Below are 24,851 nucleotides of genomic sequence, written 5' to 3' on the forward strand. Positions count from 1 at the left end.
CAGACATGAATGTGGTAAAACAGAAAGTCCGGGAACTGTAGTGAGGCAATGGGAAAAAGTCCAGGTAGTGATAACAGAAGGCAGTCCAGTATTCCAGGTCTTGTGAGGCTGAAATGAATTGTGGCTGAAGAAATAATATCCAGAGGAAGGTGCAAGTGGAGGCAAGGTGCAGGGTAACAGCTGACACAGATACTCAGGCAATGGGGAAGGCAAAAGGAGGAGGCAGTGGAAGTCCAGCAGGGTAAGGAGCAGGTTAGGCGAAGCAGGCTTAGGCAGAGATACAACAGGCAGGCGGACAAGCTCAGGAACTCTCTCAGCTTGCGCTGAGAAACACGTTGCACTGGCAATGCAAGGGAGCTCTGAACTCCCTTTTATACCCAGCGCCCAGCCGTGAGTGGTCAGAGAGTGAGCATGTGACATGCCAGGATTGGGGAACTAGGTCACATGGCCAAAAGCAAGATGGCGGCGCCCATGCCGGAGCGGAACGGGAACACCGCCAGGTCTACCCAGCACAGAGTGACAATATGCCCACACAGGACCGCTCACAGCCAATGCTCCCTGCCAGGCACCAACACCACCACCAGACGCCCCCCCGCCATAACATTGGCACAGGTAACACCCGCCGACCACCATGCCAAGAAACCCTGGTTGTGACACAGTTTTTGCAAAGGCCTGGGATGGAACTGAGCATATTCCACGCTTCCGAAGGTAGACACCCTGGATTCCAGAACCCGCATTACAGAGTGTAACGACACTTGTCGACTGTGGAGACATCCGCGCGCTCGTAGTTGAAGAGTGGAGATCTTGTCTGACGTTAGAAGGATTCTCCGATTCTGAGAATTCAGCAGGGCTCCCAGATGAATCATACCCTGTGAGGAATTCAGGGAGGACTTTTTCCCAGGTGATTAACCATTCGTGCTTGTGAAGGAAAGCAATGGTTAACTGGAAATGGCCTTAAAGTACCTTGGTGATCCTGCTAAGAGCAGGAGGTCGTCCGGATACCCTGAACAGGTGGGCTGTCATAAAAGCCATAAATCTGGTAAACTCCGGCGGGGCTCTGGACAGTCCAAAGAGCAGAGCCCGAAAATTGGAAGTGTTGCTGTGGCATAGCAAACCTGAGCCAATGCTGATGAGAGGGCTCTATAGGTACGTGTCCTGAATATCCAGAGATACCATAAAGTCCCCAGGTTCCAAAGCTCGGATGATAGAGCGTAGAGGTTCCCTCCTGAACCTAGGCACCTTTTAGGAATTGGTTCAGGGATTTCAGATAGAAAATAGGACAATGAGGACCATTCGGCCTCTGCACCAGAAAGAAAGTAGAATAACCAGTCCCCCGCTGAGATTGTGGGGCTGGCATAATTACCCCTGCTTACCGCAAAGGACTGTATAGCTTTCTAGATTTGTAAGGCCTTGTTCGGGTCTGAAGAAGGGCCTGTGTAGCAAAACATGTGGGTAGGCCATCTGAGCAATGAGAGGGCGTACTCATGAGAGACTTCAACTCTTACCCAAGCATCCATGGTGACTTGACACCAGCACTGGACTAACTGAAAAAGTTGGTATCTCACTTTGGGATCCCCCAGATGAAGGCCTGTCCCGTCAGGCGGAAGGTGTATCCTAAGGTTTAGAAGCAGGGAGTCTGGAGTTCCAGGTCTGCTTGGTTCCGGGTATGGCGGCCCTCGTGGAGGCCGACAGTCTAGGAAAAAATGGCCTTTAGGCTTTCCGAGGACAAAAGGACTAAACAGATGTAGTCCGAGGCCCTGTAGTGGAAGTAGCTGAAGGCGGAAATGTCGTTTGTGATACTGCCAACGTTGGTACAATCTTGTCAAGGTCAGGGCCAAACAAGATTTCCACATTATAGGGTAATCCATTTTAAAGCCTATCTTGGAGTCCACCTCTGCCTTCCAGGAGTGCAGCCATAGGGTATGGTGGGCAGATACAGTCGCGGCCGAAACCCTCTAGGTTAGTAGACTGGTATCCAAAGTTGTTACTCCAACATATGAAAACTGCATCTTGAATGTGAGCAGCAAGAGACATCTGATCCCCAGAAGTTTTTGAGGGAAAAATGGTCTACAAATGCATCAGCCCATCTCTCAATAGCATTTAGCCATGGTTGGACGGGCAACAGCATCTGAAAGCGAGTATATTGATTTTAGGCAAAGCTACCACCTACGTATCTGTAGAATTTGTCAGAGCAGGGATGGGAGGCGTAACATGAGAATCCATCCCAGGAGGTGATCCCTATTACCAGCAATGACCCTCAGGGAATGGGTAACATGAGGACAAATGCTTTTGTGATACCTCCAATATGGCGATTGCCAGACCCCACCATGTGAGCCACCCACTGTCAGAGAGGGGGAAAACAGCCGAAGACACTTCAAAGCTTAAACTGAGGGTGATTTTTTAGGTGCAGGTTCAACATCCTCTATAACTAGGATGGACTTGACCGCCAGCACCCAAGCAGGAACAACAATACTTGTTTTAGGCTCCCCCTCGTGTGAAAGAGATAGGAGTTCGAAACATCATCCAGTACTCCCTTAGCTAACGATCTGTGTCAGACAGCAGTGCAGACTGGGAAGTAACCCCAGGGCGTGTATTACGCTATCTTGCGTTTCATAGAAACGACATCCACCCAGGGTGGCTGTTATGGTAAACCCTGTCAGGCAAATGACAGACTGTTATGGTACCTGAGGGAATTGCATGTACTGTGAAAACCCGGTAGGGAGCGATAGTCTGTGTCACAGGGGTAAACCGCAAGAACTTCGAGATACCCTGAGAGGGAAGGGTAGCATGTTGAGGTAACCCCAAGTGTGGGGGTTACCTCAACTGTGGGGGTCTCCAGGCGATCCGCAATGGAGGCCTGGGTCTTGAGAAAACGAACCGCCCAAGGGGCACCTGATGGCACCTTAGACATGACCCTTCCTGAGTCAAATCCTTCGTACTCACACCTGCAGCACATAACTTGCAGGATAGAAAAAAATGGGTGCAGTATCATGCTCTATTTCCTGGTCAGACATTCCTGACCAACAATCATTGTGGAAATATCAAGCAGCGTTATACTGGTCCTGACTGGCGCTAAGATTAGTTGCAGGGACCCATTATCAGCGTATGCAACACACAGTTCCATCTAAAATATGGCAATGTGCAGCAAGCAACAGTATGTGACCTTGTGGTCCAGTGGGAGTTCAGGCAGCCCGCTGTGTCAGAGACCTGCCGGCGGTCTCCAGCATCGGCGGGTGTCCTAGGCGTCCGGTTGGGGTTCTCTGTGCCTGAGGACCCAGCCATGGTCGCTAACTCGGTTGCCAGCACCACAGCCACCGATGCAGGGGGTGGTGAGCAGCAGCGCTGAGCATCCAATAGGACGCTCTGCACTGCCAACTCAATGTAATGAGCAGCAGCGCTGAGCGTCCTATGTAAAAGCTGCTTGGTGAAGCCCGGGAGAGAAATTCCCGGGTAGCACCATTCAAACATAAGCAGGGTAATTTCCTGGGCACTTAAGTCCCCGGAAATTCCCTGGTCGATTGAAGGGTCGGTCAGACATACGCGGCAACCCGGGAATTTGGCTGAGACAGGCCAAATTCCCGGGATTCTCGGTATGTCTGAAAGACAGAAAAATCTCTAAAACCCAGGTTTTTTCAACCTGGGAATTTGCTCCTAACCCCCCTTCACACAGCACATTAGACCTGGGTAATTCCCGGGTTGACCCCTTTCACACTGAACCCAGGGTTGCTGCTAGTTCCTTTGTGGAGAAAGGACCTCTCTGACGTTGCAACCACGTGACCGCTGCAGAGTGGCCGGACTGTTCCAGTGTTACCATCCACGTGGGCATAGAGGGGGTCCAGTGTTACCATCCATGTGGGCATAGAGGGGGTATATATTTTTGTGGCAAGCACAGCGAGCCACCGTGCCCAAAGCACGGCGAGCAAAGGGAGCCCACGGGTGGACACTTTTGGCCCCCCGTTCTCATCCTTGCCCTTTCCCCTTTGGTCGCTGGTCATGTGGGTGTGACATCTGAGGTCCTTGCCAGCTCCCACTTCTAGACCTAACCCTAAGGTCAGCCCTGCAATATATTGTGTGTCATAGTAAATGGACTGCTTTTATGGCACACAGAGATGAGATCATAATAAGTGGGTGGTGACTGCTCACTGCAGTGCATTGCATTAACTATGGCCGACGAGTTACTATTGAGTAGCCCGGAGTTCCTGAGTTATTGCTGTTTTTATTGTTTTATTTACACAGCAAATGAGAGCCTGATGCAGGTTCTTACACTGTGCTACCTGGCACAGTCTTATGCCAGGAGGAGAAGAGCTCAATTTCTGGCAGATTTCCTCCTCTTTCCAGGGAGCCATGCCTCTCTCTGTTTATCTGCAGCACAATTGTGACATCAGACGCCAGCGCCACTGCCCTGCCCGCTTAGCCAATCAGGGAGACCCTGACGTACAGCCAGTGCCCTGCAATCTCAGCCAATAAGCGCTGTTTACTTTGACCGGAGTTGAAAAACTCGGGTCAGAGCATTTCAGACAGCCGGCAACCCATGTATGACCCAGGGAAAACCCAAGTAAATACCTGTGTCGCAGTCCCGGGAATTTGGACCCAGGTTGACCCTTTCAGACAATAAAAAAACCTGGGTCGATCCGGGAAATTACCGGGTTGTTTTCTCTGTCTGAAAGGGGTATTAGTGAATATAACCACATTCACAAATGCTGTGTGGTTTACATGCATTTTTTACTTGCTATGACAGCTTGGGCCTACTGTGCCCCTTTGCTCCAAAACACTTTATAGAGTTTTAATTTTCAGTAAGGTCATCATTGACTACTGGTAGAGACGCCACTTGGAAAATCAGCCGCTCACTGACTCTGGGTGTCAACAGCAGACCAATTGGGCAGCCCCAGTTGTAGAAAGGTATTGCTTCCACCTCCAGGCACTTTCTCTGGTGCCTAGATTAACTTTTGCTATTTGTGTAGCTATGCGGTGGATGGATTGAACACTGAAACAAGATGCTGGGCTCAATGTAGGCAACTGGGGGATGGAGTAAAGGGTGTGCAGGACAGCTGGGGATGGAGTAAAGCATGAGCAAGACAGCTGGAGGATGAAATAGTGCAGAGGTTCTCTAACTCAGTCCTCAGGACCCCACACAATGCCGTTTCCAGGTCACCTGGCAGATGAACATTACTCACTGACACATTTTAAAAAATCCACAGGTGGAGCTAATTATTTCACTAGTGATTTTGCGCGGCGACCTGGAAACATGCACAGAACCTGTGTTATAGTGTGTGCAGGACAGCTGGGGATGGAGTAATGGAAAGGTATAGAAATTGAGTAGTGTGTGTTTTGATCTATTGGTCATAGGAAAACAGGATTAAGCAAATTAATCATAATAGCATTTATAGTCTGGTTTAGATCTTGTAAGGGGTTTTCCTTCTTGCATACATACATGCACCAGTAGGCAGTGACGGATTATGGTGGGGAACCTGTGGAATTAAACATCCCAGCATGCCCTGACAGTTTTTATATGGTTGCTGCCATTTCCAAGTTGGAGAAAGGACCTCTGTGACGTAGACACCACGTGACCGCTGCAGGAGGCTGGACCGCTCCTGCGTTACCATCCACTAGGGCATAGAGGGGGAATATATATTTGTGGCAAGCGCAGCGAGCCACCGTGCCCGAAGCGTGGCGAGCCCGCGAGGGGACACTTTTGGTCCCCCGTTACCATCCCCGCCCCTCCCCCTTTCAGGCCGAGTCACGTGGGTGTGACGTCACAGGGCCATCAGCCCTGTATTGTCTAGACCTAACCGTTTTTACATGCCCAAACAGCAGGGCATGCTGGAAAGTGTAGTTCCACAGCAGCTGGAGGCTCACAGGTTCCCCGCCACCTTGGCACAAAGGTAATGGCCAACCCCCCTCCGCCCAACTTTATTATTTTCAAATATTTTTTTAAGAACGCCCCAGAAACTGCACCACATGTCGGATTAGACACAAATATATATTTTTAAGAGGTGCCCAAATACTGCCCCACCTGCTACTACACAGAAGGTCCAGTGACAACAAAACACGCCGCTGACACTCTTCAACTGCTCTGGCTTCCTACCCCCCGGCGGCGCCGTTCCTCGGTTCCTTTAATACTGGCGGAGGGATCTGCAGCTGAGATCTACTCTGCTATCCAGCCCCTCAGTCTGGCGCCGCCCGGCAGTGTGACGTAGTGAGTAAGTCGCGCAGCGCTGACCATTCTATAGGAATTTGCAACGTCATCACAGGGCGACTTTCTGCGGCGAAGACCGTCAGTGACAGACAGAGCCGGGCGCTGCTGCACGGTAACATAGCGAGGGGAGAACATAAAGGGCAATTGCTAAAGACATTCCCAGACTTGTTGACCTGAAGGAGGATACGTTGCCTGTATGAGAGCTGTGCATTAAGACAGGGACAGGGAGAGAGTGCTGTATTAAGTTATTAGGTTGTAGCCCAAAAAAACTTTACCAGTTGTATAATATGTCGGAATAATGGCCACCCCCAGAGGAAATGGTCACTGACCCTTTCAGCGTGACTCCTTTCCCTCTGGGTAGTGATAGGTCCCCCTCTGACAGGTATTCCCTTTTTTTAATGCAGCAGCTAGACTGATTTTGTTTTTCTTGCAAAATGTTCCCCTCCTACCGCACAGCTCTGTCAGTCTATGCAGTGTTTGCCTGTATTTTACTGAATTCAATATAAATCCTTCTCTTACATATACGTCTATAGGCAAAACGACACCAGCCTACAGCCGCAGGACTTTTTTCTGTTGTATGCCCTCCCTCACACATCAAGACTTTCCTCTAGTTTACAGACCTTCAGATGTTTCCCTGAAAACTAACATGTTCAGGCACGCTTATCAAATTATACAAAAACCCACAGGGCCATAACAGGGCTTTACAATGCATGCCCTGCCCCCTTTGTGCATGACGTAGCACATAAGGTGTGAGGCTGCCAGAAGTGCCCGGAGCGTCTTAAAGACACTCCGGGCAGATGTACACATTGCAGGGTGGTTGCCTATAGCGTTCAAAGGATGCTACGGGCAGCACTGCCCCAACGATACCGGTTGCTGGCCAGAAGCAAGGGCCGTGGGGCAGCGACAGTGCCGCCCACATAGCCCTGGTCTCTGTGCGGCTGCACCAGTTGCACACCCCTAGCTACGGCCCTGACCCCCCACATAATCTCAATTATACCCCTTTCACACTTGCTGCAATAACCCGGGTTAAGGCATGTGAATGCGCAACAACCCGGGTTACTGTGCAGTGTGAAAGGGCCAGGTTGAAATAAACCTGGTTGAGCGACCTGGCATTTCAACACTGGCAACGAGCAGGGTTGAACACTGGTTCAACCCGGCTCGCGATGCAGTGTGAACTAGTAACCTGGGTTGATGCGACCTGGGTCCCATTCACAGTATAGCAAGTGCCGCCTCAGCACATGATGGCAGTGACGTCATTGATCCAGCAATAAGCCAAATCGGGCTGTCGGTCTTAAAGGGATCTCAGCTGGGTTGCACCCGGGATGAACGCGTGAATAAAATCCCAGGTGTGACCCGGCAGCGATCTGAAAGGGGTATAAGCCTGGTTACTACCTTATTACCTCTATATACTGTTCACACATAATGTACATCTGTTCTTTTTACACAAACACAACCATCTCACCTCAGGCCAGCATTGCAGTGTGACTGGATTATATAGCCCACCCGAGAGCTTTTTGCCCTGGACCAATATGCAGTATGCATAATATATTACTATTTCCCTGTAGTTTGTAAGCTTGCGAGCAGGGCCCTCTTATCTCTGTCTGCCTGTTCTTGCCCAGTCTTGTCTTACTACTATTTTGTTCCCAATTGTACAACAATTTGTACAACAAAATCTGTTGGCGCTATATATAAAATGTTAATAAATATTTATCCTTGGGAGGATCCTAGGCTTAAAAGGTTGGTAAGGAATTTTGCTAAATTTGTATACTTTGTTTTCTTTCTGAAGATGAATTCAGAAAACCTCAGAGAGGATGGTAACAAGCACTTTAAATCTGGAGAATATGAAGCAGCGTTATCTTGTTATACAAAAGCAATCAAGTTATCAACTGATAAAAAGGATACAGCCATACTACACCGTAACCGTGCTATCTGCCACCTGAAGCTGGTGAGTTTAGTAGGTTGCATTTATCAGATGTAAATCTACCCCCTATTGTCAGAACATATGATACACATAATTAAGAGTCAAATTTGTGCCTATATTGTTTGCCATTCTTATTATTGTTATTTTTTTTTACCGGCATGAACTGCAATTGTATTCTAAATACACATAGACCTGATACAATTTAGTAGCTTGTTAGTACAGCCCAAAAGCATTGGAGGGTCCTATTCAACCTGTAGATTTATGGTTCTCAAGCCATTCATCAGTTACCAATAACAGTGCATGTTTTTGTACTGGTCATTACCACTTGTGGAAGTGTCCACTTGGCAGATCTTAAAAATTAAATATTGACCTGTATAAAAAAAACAAAACAATAATAATAAAAAACTTAAACCCAACATATTTCTATTCTTGTAGGTGTGACTTGAAGTTTTCATGCCATTATTTCTATGGTCTTTTTTTTGCCTCCCTAGTGGGGCCTGCATGTTTTGCATTTGTACACATCTTGTTTTTTTTGTGTTGTCTGTTCCTATCAATAAAGAAAATTAAGAAATAAAAGTTGCATAGGGAATTGCACTGTACTGTTTTTCCTTTCCTTAGATGTTTTTGCCTTGAGAAATTAGACAAGTGGCTTATTGAACACTAGTGTATTTTAGTGACCGTACACATTGCCTTGTTATCTATGTGTGCTGCTGTAGTTACCTCCTTTATAGGTTTACATCATGCATCTTTAGAAATGAACATGAAGCTGAAAGTGTTTTATTACAGTATATACATTTTATGTTCTCCTTCTATACGTCAATCTACTGCTTTATCTTCAAGCCCTGATCATGGAAACCACAGAACACCTGAAATGAGATTGTAGTACATGTGTTGCCCATACTTCACTTCCATATGAAAACATATCCTTATAGGCAGAGTTTTAAAATAAGTGTTTTATCATAGCTAATGCAAATGTCCACTGTTAGTGAGATATGTAATTGTAGAGGCATTATTGTGTAAAGTAATATTCGTATAAGGAAATGTACATAGTATTTAGTTATAATAAAGTAACACTTCCTATTGTTGCACTTTATTTATAAAAATGTGTAATGATGTTGAACTAACCATTCAAATACTATTTACTGTGTTACAGGAGAACTATTTTAAGGCAGAGGAAGATGCATCAAAAGGTAAATGGCTGCAATCACACATCTCTTGGTGTATGTCTGACCTTTTTCAGTCTGCATACATCATACACAACGAGAAAGTAGAGGAAGATAAAGGCTTAGTATTGGCTGCTGTCATACAGATGTGTTACAGACATACATATTTCTGCATACAACTGGGATTATAATAAAGGATCCAAAGGTGAAACATTTTGTTAAGTTGTCCCAGCCTTTACCAAGGTCGCAAAGTCACTGCCTGGAGAATTATTCAGTGGGGTTTCCAAGGATTGTGTTGGTGGGGCGCCAGTATCTGATTATTCAGCCATCCAGTTCTGCCGCATACATTCAATGGCCAAATTATAAAAACTGTAGTATCATTGCGGGCCAGACTTATTTTCTTTCCTTCTCCTCTTTTCTTGGAGGTGTCCACAGTATTAGTAACTCAAGTGCTTGATAATTAGTATTGGGTGTCCTCGTCTGCTGTGCTGTTAAGGCTGTGCAGAACAGATGGTGAGATATGCTTACATATATTTTGTTCATTCTGTAGCAATTGAGGTGGATGGGAGTGACGTGAAGGCGCTGTTCAGACGCAGTCTAGCCTTGGAGAAACTGGGACGGTTAGACCAGGCAATACTTGATCTCCGGAGGTGTATTACACTGGAACCCAAAAATAAAGTATTTCAGGAGAGTGTGAGGAAACTAGGAGTCCAAGCACAAGAGAAAGTAAGTCAAATCATAAATGACCTACAGTGCTGCTCAGATGATAATTGAAAGAAATAAAATAAAAAAGCCCATATAAGCCTAAAGAAAATAAGTTATTTTATACTTTATTTGGTTGACTGCTTCTATTAGATAATGTGTTTGAGAAATGTAATTCTCTATGCAGCTTCAATTATATACTTTATAAAAAAAAATGTATTTATGGGTTCCATACACCTTTCAAAATAAATGTATTTGTTTTAGGTTCAGCTTATGTCCTCCACAGACTCCAGAGTGGACCAAATGTTTTGCATCTTGCTTGATCCTGATGAGAAAGATGTTGAGAAGCAACAGAAGGTAGGCAGTAACTGGAAAAGGATTGTTAAATGGTGTTAGAGTAAGAAAGTACTAAGCTGTATACTTACACTTTCAGGCAGCACAGAATTTGGTGGTCTTGGCTCGTGAAGATGCTGGAGCAGAGAAGATTTTTCAGAGCGATGGGGTCCGTCTCCTTCAACAGATGCTGGAGACCAAGAAAGCCGACATGATGTTGGCTGCTTTGAGGACCTTAGTTGGTCTCTGCACTGGCCACCATTCTCGAGTAAGATTGAAATGTAGATGGAGTCGAAGACATTAAAGCCTATGCAGATATACTGTAGTGCTGCAGTGAGCAATGAAGAAGACCTAAAAGTCCTCTGGTTCAAATAAAGTACAGTAAAAGTGAAAAATGGATGGTATAATGCACCTTTTATTGCCAAACAATTGAGGATTGGTTGGTGGAAACATCCAAATGCTTACAAGTGGTTGCTAATGGCATCTAGCTAGATATCCAGTTGGCATGCACATGTAGGATTATTGGATCTCAGTACTAATATATAAATGATCCTAGGCTTAATATTCACCACACTTTTGTAATAAGTGGTTTGTCTGAAATCGATCCATTTAATATGCAATTTGTTTCTACTTCAGGGTCCATAGGGTATCCACAGGATACCTTGGGGTATAGGTGTGACGTCAGTCGCAGGGCACCAAAGAGTTAAGCTTTCAGCCTCCCAGGATGCACTAGGTCCCCCTCCTATACCCCGCCCCCGGGCCAAGGCACCTCAGTTTAGTTTGGTGCCCGGCCGGAGTCGGGTGCACCTGTTGGAGTGGGGGCTAGAAGAGCCCCTGAAGCTTTTTCTTCATGCAGCTGTGGCTGCACAACTGGATGAACAGCATGGACAGTCAGTCCTGACGTCCATGCTGTCTTCCCTACACCCCGCCGGTACCAGAACGCCGGTACTGATCCGGGGATGCTGGTGGGCGTCTGGGGTCTTAGCTAGCGGTGACCCCAGATGCTCCGGACCATGGCCGGATTCAAGGGGGACAGAGGTAAGCAGCGGGGTCCCGCGGTGGGTCCCCGCTGATCACATGGTCCTAAGTCCCCAGGCAGGGGGCTCCCTGGGGACTGGCTGCAGCGTGGAGCCAGGCGACCAACCTGCGCTTCCACTACCCCCTGGGACAGCGGACCGCAGCAGAGCGGTAGCGCTGCGGCGTCCCAGGGGTTAAATGCATGCCAGGGGAGCGCGCCTTCCCTGTCTCACAGCCGGCGCCTCCCCCGCTGCACACAGCCCTCTCTGCACTGTGCTGACTGGTCCTGTGTCAGCGCTCCTCCCCCAGGCCAGCTTCTCTCTGCTCCTCGGCGGCCATCTTCTCTGCAACGCATGGTGAACGCTGCTGGAAGTCTGGAAGGAAGCATCGTGGTCTGGGTCCCCCCGCATACCTCTCCTCCGCTGTGGCTCAGGTCTGTGTATGCAGCGCTGTGTCCTACCAGGCCCTGTGTCTGTGTAGTTGAGTGATCAGCGCTGTTAGTGCAGGAATTGTTATTTCTCTGCATTGTATGTGACTGTGCTAGCGCTGCCTGTAACTATTCTTCTCTAAACTGTCAGCTTTATTACTGTCCCTGTTCTTTCTGCTAAAGCCCTTGCGGTGCGGTGCTGCAGGGTGGTCTCTCGCCTATTTAATACTTAATTGGTGAGAGAGGTCACATACGTGGTGCCATCATGTCTGAAAGTGATTTTCCCCTCCGGCTACAGTGTACCACGTGCAAAGTACCGTTAGCGGAGGGGGAGGGAAGCGCGGAGGGCCTTTGCCAGCAGTGTTTGTCCATGGCGCGGCCTATTACGGTTACAGCACCGGTACAGGAGCCGCCCTGGGCTTGTTTCGCTCAGGCGTTAACAGCTTTAGTGGGCCAGTTAGCTCCGCAGCCCGCGTTTACTCCGATGGGTTTGTCCCAGCAGTCTGTGGTGTCGTCACCCATGCAGGGGTTCCCACGACAATTGGTGGTACCCCACAGTCTCCCTATTTCCCCGCTCCCGGGTTCTCAGGAGCCAGCGTGGGTTAACTCCCTGACGAGTTCTTTACAGCACTTGTCAGATGTGTTGCAAGGGGAGTCTGTGATGCGGCCTCATAAAAGGCCGGTGGCGTCTCTGTCCGCTCCTTATGAGGATGACGAAGGGACGTCTGATGATAGGGAGATTCTGGATCCTTACGATCAGGAACCTTTCCATACTAAGGACGCTGATGCTAAGTCCAAAGTATATATTCCTGGACTTATTCGGGCGGTCCGCACAGCCTTGGTGATTGAGGACGAAGTTCCCCCAGCGGCTAAATCTAAGTATGCCTTTTTCAAAGATGTGAAGGGCGATGCCACAGTCTTTCCTCTTTCGGGTCAGTTGGTGGACCATTTAGAGGAGGCGTGGAAACAACCTGGCAAAAGATACCAGCCGCAGAGACGCCTGGCGGTGGCTTATCCGTTCGCGGATAATTATTTTGCTAAGTGTGAATCCCCTCCACAGGTGGATTCTCACGTGACCCGTCTTGTCCGTAGTGCCACATTGCCGATGCCATCCATGTCCTCCCTTAAGGATGCTACGGACCGCAAGGTAGAAATCTGCCTGAAGTCCGCTTATTCCCTTGCAGGGGGGGCAGCACGGCCGGCTATGGCCATTTGCTGGGTTGCCAGAGCGATGGAGCGCTGGGCGGATTCATTAGAGGCTTCTTTTGAATCCGACTGTCCGGCCGAACAAGCAGAGTTGTTTGGCAATCTCCGTGATTCGGCCACCTACATCAACGAGGCGGCTCTAGACATTAGTACTCTGGTGTCTAGAATTTCTTCAGCAGCGGTAGCTGCTCGTCGCACCTTGTGGCTGCGATCCTGGAAGGCGGACGCAGATCCAAGAAAGGTCTGGAAGCGTTGCCGTTTACCGGAGAAGTTCTCTTCGGTCCGGATCTGGATAAGATTGTGGCCACGCTGGCGGCAGCCAAATCTGCTTGTCTCCCGTCGGCCGCTGCTCCTTCTGGTTCTGGACCATCGTCCTTTCGGTCATCTAGGGCCCAGGGCAGGCCCAAACCACAGTCGTTTCCTCGACAGGCTGGCCCTAAGAAATCGGTCAAGCCCCGGAAACAGGCATGGAGTACCAGACGTCCGGCCCCCAAGCCAGATGACAAGCCTGCGGCCTGACGGTCCGGGTCTCCCCTTGGGGGATCCCAGGGTGGGAGGCCGCCTGCTGCAGTTCTCCCGGTGTTGGTCGTTCACTACGACAGACACTTGGGTTCTGGAGGTGGTCTCTCACGGGTACGCCCTCTCCTTCCGGCACAGACCCCCGGCTCGATTCTTCACCACGGGTCTACCATCAGACCGGAACAAGGCTACGGAGCTGCGGAAGGTATTGCACACTATGCTCCAGGCTGGAGTTATAGTGCCTGTTCCATTCTCCCAGAGGGGCCAGGGTTTCTATTCAAATCTATTTTTGGTACAGAAACCCAATGGGTCATATCGTCCGATTCTCAACCTCAAAGCACTCAACAAGTCTTTGCGGGTCCCGAAGTTTCGGATGGAGACCCTACGGTCCATCATTCTGGCGCTGGAACCTGGGGACTACATGGTGTCATTGGACATACAGGACGCTATGGCGGTCATGGCGGCTTCTCTGCGGCTGCAAGGAGTCCGCATGTTGCCGTACTTGGACGACCTGTTATTGGTGGCAGGATCTCCAGAGCTCCTGTTACACCACTTGGACCTGACCATTGCACTGCTGCAACGGCACGGCTGGCTAATCAACTGGCAGAAGTCCACTCTAATCCCGTCTCGGAGGATTCTGCATCTTGGAGCCTTATTGGACTCGGGACAGCAAAGGATCTTCGTGACGGAGGACAAGATCTCTGCTTTACAGTCAGGGGTGCGCAGTTGTCTGCACAGCCGCCGGGTGTCCTTACACTCGGCGATGAGGTTACTGGGCTCCATGGTGTCGGTGTTCGACATGGTGGAATACGCCCAGTTTCACTCCAGACCTCTGCAGCACCTGATCCTGTCCTAGTGGAACGGGCTGCCTCAGTCTCTGAAGTTCCAGACGATTGTGCTCACCCCGGAGGTTCGCCTGTCCCTTGCGTGGTGGTTAAAGACGACCCACCTCAACAAGGGACGTCCGTTCTGGGTTCCAAATTGGGTCCTGTTGACAACAGACGCCAGTCTTCGGGGCTGGGGAGCAGTTTCGGGTCCACACTTGTTCCAGGGCAGGTGGACACCGACAGAAGCGGAGCTTCCAATAAATATCTTGGAACTCCGTGCGGTCTTCAATGCTCTCCTGCAGGCACAGCGGTTTCTCCAGGGTCACCCGGTGCAGGTCCAGTCGGACAATGCTACCACCGTGGCCTACATAAACAGGCAAGGAGGAACTCGCAGTCGGGCGGCTCTCGTAGAGGTCTCTCGGATCCTGGTTTGGGCGGAGCGCAATCTTCCGGCCATATCAGCGGTCTTCATCCCGGGAGTGCTAAATTGGGAGGCGGACTTTCTAAGTCGCCAGGACGTTCATCCAGGGGAATGGTCCCTGCACCCGGACGTTTTTCAACTACTGGTGGACAGGTGGGGTCTTCCAGAAATCGACCTCATGGCGTCCCGGCACAACAACAAGTTGCCGGTGTACCGGTCTCGCACAAGAGACGAAGGGGCGTCTCTGGTGGATGCTCTGTCCGTCCGGTGGACGTTCAGGTTCGCATACCTGTTCCTTCCGGTCTCCCTTCTTCCACGGGTAATCCGGAAATTCAAACAGGAAGGAGGGACGCTCCTGTTGATAGCTCCCGCGTTGCCCAGACGGCACTGGTTCTCTGACCTTCAGGGTCTGTCCGTGGACAGTCCTCTGCGGTTGCCGCTACGACCGGACCTTCTGTCTCAGGGTCCTTGTCTTCACCCGGACCTGACTCGGCTGTCTTTGGCGGCGTGGCTGTTGAGACGGCCATGCTGAGGTCCTGGGGGTTTGCCAGCTCTGTGGTGCGTACCATGTTACGAGCTCGGAAACCGTCTTCCGCGAGGATATACCATCGCGTGTGGCATACGTTCTTCCAGTGGTGTCGACCGAGAGGTTATGCACCGCGGGAGTTTCGTCTGTCTCGGATTCTCGCCTTCCTGCAAGCGGGACTAGATCATGGGCTTCGCCTTGCTTCTTTGAAGGTACAGGTTTCGGCCCTATCTGTCTGGTTTCACCGTAGGATTGCTACAATCCCGGATGTGCGCACCTTTATGCAAGGTGTTCTCCGTATTCAGCCGCCCTTTGTTCCACCTGTGGCGCCTTGGGATTTGGCTGTGGTCCTGAGGGCTCTCCAAGGACCGCCGTTTGAACCACTGGGCTCAGTGGATATTAAATGGCTAACAGCTAAGACTGTTTTCCTTCTGGCCGTTGCTTCAGCCAGACGTGTTTCTGAGTTAGGGGCTCTTTCTTGTAGACCCCCTTTCTTGGTTTTTCATGGGAACAGGGCAGTGCTCCGCACTCGGCCCGAGTTTCTTCCCAAAGTTGTTTCCCAGTTTCATGTTAACGAGGAAATAGTTGTTCTGGCCTTTAACTCACCGGGTCTTTCCGTGGGTGAGGCCTCTTTGGATGTTGTGCGGGCCTTAAGGACTTATGTTGACCGCACTTCTTTGTTTAGGAAGTCGGACGCTTTGTTGTCCTCTATGGCTTCTGTAAAAAGGGTTGGCCTGCTTCAAAGCAAACTTTGGCAGCCTGGATCCGTATGGCTATTTCTGAAGCTTATCTTCATGAAGGCCTACCGGTCCCTCCTTCTCTGAAGGCTCATTCCACTAGGTCTGTGGGTCCTTCGTGGGCAGCTCGACGTGGTGCCTCGGCAGTTCAGATCTGCAAGGCTGCTACGTGGTCTTCTGTCCATACCTTCGTGAGGTATTACAGGTTTGACACCTTCGCCTCTCAGGATGCTTCCTTCGGGCGGCGGATTCTCCTTTCTGCACAGGAGCGTCCCCACCCTTAAAGGATACTGCTTTGGGACATCCCCAAGGTATCCTGTGGATACCCTATGGACCCTGAAGTAGAAAATATGAGATATGGTAAGAACTTACCCTTGTTATCTCTATTTCTACGAAGTCCATAGGGTTCCACAGGACTCCCGCCCTGTCGCACCTGTGCTGCAGATGGGCTTTGCTCTGGTCACCGGTTTTCCGTCTCCCTCTGGTGAGAATGTGATTCTTGTATGTGTCCAGATCTTTGTTCTCTCTCTTCCTTCTCCTCCTCCGGCCTATGGCTTGGTAACTAACTGAGGTGCCTTGGCCCGGGGGCGGGGTATAGGAGGGGGACCTAGTGCATCCTGGGAGGCTGAAAGCTTAACTCTTTGGTGCCCTGCGACTGACGTCACACCTATACCCCAAGGTATCCTGTGGAACCCTATGGACTTCGTAGAAATAGAGATAACAAGGGTAAGTTCTTACCATATCTCATATTTTTTTATACGTTGATGAGATGGCTATTTAGTTAGCGATGCCTTTATTGCAGGATTCGCTAATCCCACATATCTATCTATAATCCTGTCCTGTGAAGACTAATTTTAGCTATGCTTACCCTTCCTGTGCTGTGACATTGTGTGACTTGAGATAAGTGAGCCACAGAGTGTTGTTAAGAATTACAGATAATGTGTACAGTGTATATATACTGTACAATAGATCGTTAAATAACATGCATGCTAGAGGATTCTACTGATATTACCTTACAGTTCATAAGTGTATGGGAATTTGTCAGACATTGGGACTGGTTAGATAGTATATGAAATTGGTGGAGAGCTGCAATTAAGAATTATTCTAGTGATACAGATTGTATAAGCATCTATGGAGAAGTATTGTGTAATATTTAATTATTACTGGTGCTTGCATAGGAAATGCTTGCTATCCATGTAGTCTCCTCCATGTATTAGGTAGAGATTACAACGCATGTCCTGTATTATAGATTTCCCTATGTGTCTCTGTAGACAATGGCAATCCTTAGTGCAGTGGGTATGGAGAAGTTCTGTGCGGTGATGGCAATGGATGATGAGCCAGTCTCCCTTGCAGCATGCAGTGTCCTACATGCCATGTTTGATGCTCTGAAAGAAGGCATGAAAAAGGAAATCCGAGGGAAAGAAGGTGCAATTGTTCTGGGTAAAAAAACAAAAGTCTCTTCACTCATAACACAGATGTACTCCAGTAACTGTGGTCATGCGAAAGTTTAACAATTAATTGCTTTTTATTTTTTAAAGATCCTTCAAAGGAACTGAAGTCGATGATTCATCATTTATTGGAGATGTTAACGCAGTCTAGTGTCTCATCACACGGCCGGGAGAATTCCCTAAATCTTCTCATAAAAGTAGTGCCGCGAAAGTCAGTGCGTGATGCCAACAATGGGATGACACTGTGGGTCATTGACCAGGGTAAGTGGACAGTCGTGTCTACAGAATATTCATTGCAGTCATTTGTAAGCCCTTTATAAAACTAGAGCTAAGGAGGCAGACGTATTTGGGCCGATGCAGACTTTAACGCAAGTCTGCTGTAATTGTTCCAGCATTACGTGCACGGAACTAAACATGTATGTTCCTCTGTATGCTGAGTTGTATGTCATTATCCATGCACAGTTCCCCAGCCCTAACCCTAGTGCAAAAGAGCCATCTGAAAACGTGTAATTACATGAGCGGACAGCTCTGCATAGACCATTATTATATCGACCCATCCTCTCTGGACTTAGCCTACATACGATCGCACAAATATCCCACAATCCCATATTTATATTCCTAAGGACCTTATGTATTATATGTTCTTTGCATTTCAAATTCTGTGTGTATGGCAAATACCTCTCACTGACTGTTTCATTTTTACTGTACTTTTTCTATGTACATTCCATTGTGTTTTTTAAAAAAGTACACATTTAAACATTCTCAGCCAGATAATTTAGTAGGCAATTAAAAACAAACAAACGTGGACCACTATCATTGGGAAAATACCGGAACACTTAAAAAAAAAAAAGTTAATCTATATTAATTTAAATTGTTTTCTTTTTTTACTATTTTAGCCCCTGCACAGGGGTGTTTCCTAACTTCCCACTCCCTTAGTAAACTAACTAGATCTCTCCTCTTATTAAAACTGTACTTAAATCTTTATTAAGCACTTGAATTCCCCTTATCCTCCTTCATGAATCTTTGTAAAGTGCGTACACACGTAACGATTTCTTGAACGATTTAACTATAACGACATCGTTATCGTTCCAAAAATCGTTCAGTTTCTGAGTTATAACAATGAACGAAAAACGATCTAGCGCGCTCCCGTTTGTAGACTGTATTAAGGGTTCATGCTGTTTGTTTTGCATGGATTTTGCAGGGCTAATCTGGACCAGTAACAGTGATGCGTTAAGATGTTACAGGGCTGATTTATTTGTCTTTAGATTATGGCGCTGCTCTCGGAAATATAGATTATGAACCACAAAAAAAACGTTTTTTAATGGAATTTTATTTATTTGCAGTCTTGACTCGGTCAGTGCTAGTCATACTGTACGCTGGAATAATTCCAGATAACTTATCTTTTATTTGATCAGGTTTAAAGAAAATCCTTGAAGTGGGAGGTTCTCTTGTAGAGATCCCTGGCAGCCTTGCAGTGACGGAGACCACCAGAATGAGTGCCGCAGTACTCTTGAATAAGTTGTTTGATGATCTTAAAAGTGATGCAGAACGAGAGAATTTCCACAAACTATGTGAGGATTATGTTCGGTAAGAAGACATTAAAGGGAATCTCCTTTTTAGCAATGACAAAAACAGATCTTAAAGGCAACTTTCACATTTTTAAAAGGATAATACTCCCACCACCTTACATGCATTGTAGGTCGCACCCCCTTCAGTCTGTTTTGTAGGGATCCCTTATAAAAGCAAGACTCTCACTATAATGATGTCATTTTACCAGGCCAAGATGACGTCTCTGAGGTTTCGTGCTGCACAGCACTACAGGAAAATAAATCTGAAATGTAGAGGGGAGGCGGGGGATTAAAAGTCCCCCATACTGGCACTTGCACTCTCGGGAGCACCCTAGTTTGTAAGAATGGATTGCTCTCGTTTTTAACCATTTTGGGTGGGATATTTGCCATGTCAGATGAAGTAAGGAGACTAATGGTATTTTCTGGAAATTCAGAAGTCTTCTGAAGAAACTAGGTGGGAGTAAGCTTTAAGAGCTGCAATTCTACATACATGTGTTTTTTTTTATGTTATTGGTTCGTTTGCCCAACTTAGGGCTGTATTCAATTATTTGCGAAAGGTCAGTTTATGCGGAAAAGTATCGCGAGTGACGTCATTTCGCCTTGCGATAAGTTTCCTCCGTATTCAATTCAGAAGACTTTGCGCCGGTGCGGAAACTCAATGCAGTGTTACCTGCGAAAAAGTTTCGCCTACGAATAGGTGTCAAAAAAAAATGCAGAATTGTGGTTTTGGGGTGCAGAGCTGCGGGAACCCCCCTGCACCCTAGGGACAGTCCCCCAAAGGTAAACTGCGTAAAAAAAAAAAAAAAGTTTTACAAAATCTTTAGATCACCCCAAAAAAGTACTTTCATTTTTGGGGCGAAAGAGACCAAAGTTGGGGGACGAAATTAAAAACTAGTAAAATAGACTCGAGGGGGGTCCCCAAGTATTCCCCAGGTGTTTTTAAGTTTGCAGGTGCTTGGGGCAGGTGGATTTTTAACGATTTTTAAAAATACACTTTAGCAAAGTGTACCATTTTCAGGTATCCCAGATTATTACTGGGACTATTTATTTTGAGCCAAAAAAACTGCTAAATGCTATCCTTCACCATTTATGCAAAGGAGCGAAATAGCAGCTATTGAGAGCATTTAAGTACCCCAAATACCTTCAGTAGGCATTTACGGGGGTATCTAGAGGGATCCCCAATTCAAGTGCATGATTTGGGGGGTGTCAGGCTGATTTCCCGAAATCTGACAGTACTTTTCGCATGTTAGTTTCGCCTGGTCCCGTTTTCGGCGATTTCTAATTGAATACGGGGAAAAGCAGGCACGCGCGCGATACTTTTTCGCATTGAAAACCAGCGATGTAGGTGAAAAGTCCAGCATGCGAAAAGTACGGTACTTTTCGTCTGGAATTGAATATGCCTAATAATGTCCTATAATTTAGTCATCCCTTGAAAAATATCTTTGTGAAGGCGATTGTTACAGCCGCACAGTTTCTTGAATGTATTTGCATTTCAGCACTCAAGATCGCTCACGTGGAGGTCATCACCTTATTTCTGAGTCAGAGACTCCACTTCCCTTCCCACATACACTCTCATTTTTCGTGGGATTTCAACCATAAGGTGGTTGCTGGAGCTTTTGACTGACAACCACAATGACGCAGGGATGTTTAGCTGCTACTTGGTGATCAGTATAATGTGATGTTATGGGGTAATTGCCAGGAGCAGATTGAGTATAAGAATGCATGTGATTTGATTGCGACTATCTCCGCGAGCAGCATGTGTTTCTTATATCGATAATTTCAACATGCCACCAGTTAGAATGTATTGGGCGAGTTTTCTCAAATATTCTATCGATATATATTTAATATGTTGTGCATAATGTTTGAGAAAAGTTTGTAATACTGCAAATATGTTTTGGACCTTTCGATTGATTGAAACTTCCATTAGTTTTGCTTAAAATGCAATTTAAGTCTCTGAATGATCTGCTGATTTGTAATACATAAACAATATTGCTTGTGTTGGTGAATACACCAAGCATTCGTTACTTGTACCCATTTGCTGGCGACAATGTATGTTTTGTATACTTCCCTACCTGCAGGAGCTGGTTTGAGAGCCGTGGTTTGGATGGGAAGCTACGGGCAATACAGACAGTCTCCTGCTTATTACAGGGCCCATCCGAAGCTGGAAATCGCACTCTAGAACTTACCGGCATAATGGATAGCATAATCGCTCTGTGTGCCTCAGAACGAGTTATTGACCAGCAGGTGGCAGTAGAAGCACTCATCCATGCTGCTGGCAAAGCTAAGAGAGCCTCCTTCATCACTGCCAATGGTGTGACACTGCTAAAGGATATATACAAGAAAAATGAAAATGACGCAATCCGTATACGAGCTTTGGTGGTGGGTCTGTCTCCTATGTAATTGTGTGTTAGGAAACTTGCCCCTTTCTGCTGTGTCTTATCACTGAATCTTTGTTACACAACATTTGTAGGGCCTGTGCAAGTTGGGATCAGCAGGAGGCACTGACTTCAGCATGAAACAGTTTGCAGAAGGCTCCACTCTCAAGCTAGCAAAACAGTGCCGCAAGTAAGTTATTTTAATTTGTTTATAATTGAGTACGGGTAACTGAGCTAAAGATGAACTTGCCTTAACTGAAACGTAAATGTTAAAACCCCAGTTATTTCTTATTGTGCAGATGGCTGTGCAATGAGAGTATTCAGGCGAGCTCCCGACGCTGGGCTGTGGAAGGATTGGCTTACCTAACGTTTGATGCTGATGTTAAAGAGGAGTTTGTAGAGGATAAAGCCGCCTTGCAGGCAATGTTTAACCTGGCAAAGGTACAGTGTATATATTTAGCTCACTAATGTGTAGTGGCAGGTTAGCTAGCGTGCTGGTGTTTGTTGTTCAACAATAGCATCAAAGCCACTGGTTGCCTGCCACTGTTCTAGAATGTCAATCCGGTTTTAGACCTCAGAAAAAAGATTTTATTATGTAGCCACAGGAATACATAGTGAGTATTATAAATGTTTGACTCAGACCTTGGTGAAATAAAACATTATGTATGTGGATGCTTAAGACAAATCATAATGCAGTACCTAGTACATCAGATAAAGCTTTGTGTGACTGTAGTAAAATATGATGCTTCTAAGAATGCACTCGGTGTATTTGTCACCTGCAGTCACAGGACAAGACTGTGCTCTTTGCTGTTGCATCCACCCTGGTAAATTGTACAAACAGCTACGACCGCGAAGAAATAGACCCACAAATGTTAGAACTAGCAAAGTACGCCAAGCAGCATGTTCCTGAAGAGCACCCAAAGGTGAGCAGAAAGACACACTCCTGGAATGTCACATAAATGATAAATCACTATTTGCCATAGCTGAAAGTGACTACTTGTGTTTAATGAACGGCAGGATAAGAAAGAGTTTGTTGAGACACGTGTTTCCAAGCTGCTGGCGGCAGGAGTTGTATCGGCTATGGCCTGCATGGTGAAAAATGAAAGCCCTGCATTAACCGATTCATCCAAGGAACTTATATCCAGGTAATTCTATCCATAAATCCTCCACTGCATTGCCACAATATGTTCTACTTGTTAAAGAATACCGTTTTTATAGATGATGCCTTTTGATTGCTTTTATGCGATTGGTTGGGAAAATCATGTCCATTGTTTGATTGAACTTGTACATCTCCTGTTTGTTTGCTCTTCATGTAGCAATAGAGAGAGAATCATAGGTGCCTAAGATACATATTAATACACTACAGATAGAAAGGCCTGTCAGTCAGATTACCAGCATTGCCATGATAAGTAATGCAAAAGAATCAAAGTTGATTTTCTCAATTATTTTTTTTTTCTGGGCAATTTGCTCATTTTGGCAACATACAATAAAGCCTGTTTGGTGTGATAAGGTTTCAATGTCAGGAATTATAACTTTTTTTTTTTCTTTGCAGCCTTAAGGGGCCTATCCATTACCTGACTTTGTGAACAATCCGACCAAAACCAGGAGGCTTTCTTCGCATTATTCACAAAGTCGGGTAATGGATAGTCGGCAAGGACCAGTGATGCGCGTGCACGCTGGGTCCTTGGCGACCCCGACTGTCTACTTAACATGCCTGTCAACCTGACAACTCTCGTCAGGTTCGGCATGTTCAGGCATAGGAGGTCGGGCTCCTTCACTGAAAGAAGTTCAGTGAACACCGTTCAGTGCGGTGCCCGCATCTCGGGCACCACGCTAGACGTTCAGACTTTCAGGTCGCCTAATGGATAGGCACCGTTAGAGTCTTCAAAACACTGCTTTCATAAATAGTTAAGCATCACATTTTTACATTAATTACATTTTTAAATTACATTTTTTTTTTTTCAAAAGTACTTTAACCATATTTATTTTACTGACCTCTGCACAAATATAGGGTAACAACTTAGTTGAGGAACTTGTAAGTCGTGGACCCAGGTGCAAAAAATATGCTTTGGAGCCCCTTCCTCTACCCCACTTCAAGTTCATAATATGCCACAAGGTAGTCTACCACAATTTTGTGCCCTTTAGTTGGGGTGCTGGGGCGGGACCGAACCACATATGGGATATGAGGGTGCAGACTCTCACATGGGCATGGGGTGGGCATAGTCACACATGGTTGGAGGAAGTCAGTGTCTGGCATGGGGGACCAGACATACATGGGAACGTTGCAGCAAAGACACCTATGGGCGGGGGGGTGGGCAGACACCTATTGGCAGGAGGGGGAATAGTGACCTATGTGGGTAGAGAGTAGCTGACCGGGCAAAAAGCATGTAGAGGAATTTGGAGTTTGGAGGGCTGTACATAATGGCCAGGGGAAGTCAGGATGGGGTGGGCTGACTGCATGATGCCGGTGGTGGAGAACATGGGTTAATGTAACTTGGTGGGCATGGTTACACAGCGGCTTTAGCTTTATCTCTGAGGGGGTCTGATCCCTGTGCTTTCCTTAGTTCAGCACTCAGTCGGAAGGCTCTGGCAGAGACAGTTACAGGGGCAATGAGCTGTCTCTAATTCACAGACAGCTGTTTGTGAATTAGAGGCACTACGTGGCTGCGACCATCAGCACTGATAGGCAGCATGACTTCTAAGTCAGTCTGGCTCAGATGACAGACTGATGTGTCAGCACATAAACGAGGTCAGCCCGGGCTCCCTAAGGTAAGGGACATTACACCCCTGTTAGTGCACCTACTGAACTGCTGGTAGTTCCACCCATGTAAGGCTGCATACACACCTAAAGATTTTCTGTCCAACCATCCAACTAGTTGATTGGTTGGAAAGAAAATCTGGTAAGGAATGGGAGTAACTGATGATCAGCAATTTGCTCCTAAATGCCAGAAAACAGATGAAAATGGTCGGTCAGACAAGTTTGTTATATGTTTGATCTAAATAATTTGTTCAAACAACAGATTTTGTCTATTTCTCCTTCATCCACTAGGGGACACTGGAGTTCAAGACAGTGGGGTATAGACGGTGGTAGAGTAGAGCCTGGCACTTTAAACAAAAAAATCTAGAAGTGTGACTGGCTCCTCCCCCTCTATGCCCCATCAGCCCCAGTTTTTAGAATGTGCCCGAGAGAGCCGGAAGCACATCAGGCTGTCTCCAGCCTTTTTTGAGTATAATTTATTTTATTTTATTTTTTTAGAGCTTTTTATTTAAAGCATTGAGGACAGGCAGACTGTTTACTGTGGCAGTCTGCCTGCTACGTGGGAGCCGCCGGGAGGGCACCACACGGCTACTGCAGCCTGTGTCCGGTGACCCTGAGGGGGGACTTTAAACAGAGTCATCAGACTCCATGAGGACCCGACACAACTGAAACCGGTTCGTGTCCGGGTTTCCTCATTTGCCCCCCAG

General features: G+C 47.2%; 1 protein-coding gene across 3 annotated transcripts in view; it reads left to right on the forward strand.

The window, feature by feature from the left end:
* Positions 1-6,125: 6,125 nt before the first annotated feature.
* UNC45A (unc-45 myosin chaperone A) overlaps positions 6,126-24,851 on the forward strand; it is a 41,102-nt gene continuing 22,376 nt past the window's right edge. The window contains exons 1-14 of one of the 3 annotated variants that reach the window (XM_088472912.1): positions 6,126-6,200; positions 7,983-8,141; positions 9,271-9,307; positions 9,831-10,006; positions 10,247-10,339; positions 10,416-10,583; positions 17,267-17,435; positions 17,534-17,704; positions 18,859-19,030; positions 21,090-21,390; positions 21,482-21,576; positions 21,686-21,827; positions 22,169-22,309; positions 22,404-22,531. In XM_088472912.1, the coding sequence (XP_088329038.1) occupies positions 7,983-8,141; positions 9,271-9,307; positions 9,831-10,006; positions 10,247-10,339; positions 10,416-10,583; positions 17,267-17,435; positions 17,534-17,704; positions 18,859-19,030; positions 21,090-21,390; positions 21,482-21,576; positions 21,686-21,827; positions 22,169-22,309; positions 22,404-22,531 (1,952 nt within the window). In that variant the 5' untranslated portion in view covers positions 6,126-6,200. Of the gene's footprint in view, positions 6,201-6,246; positions 6,309-7,982; positions 8,142-9,270; positions 9,308-9,830; positions 10,007-10,246; positions 10,340-10,415; positions 10,584-17,266; positions 17,436-17,533; positions 17,705-18,858; positions 19,031-21,089; positions 21,391-21,481; positions 21,577-21,685; positions 21,828-22,168; positions 22,310-22,403; positions 22,532-24,851 lie in introns of those variants that run through there. The other 2 variants (XM_088472911.1, XM_088472913.1) reach the window with 2 other exon arrangements.

The sequence above is a fragment of the Taudactylus pleione genome, unplaced genomic scaffold (assembly GCF_031769625.1).
Source record: "Taudactylus pleione unplaced genomic scaffold, aTauple2 ptg000129l, whole genome shotgun sequence".
NCBI lineage: Eukaryota > Metazoa > Chordata > Amphibia > Anura > Myobatrachidae > Taudactylus > Taudactylus pleione.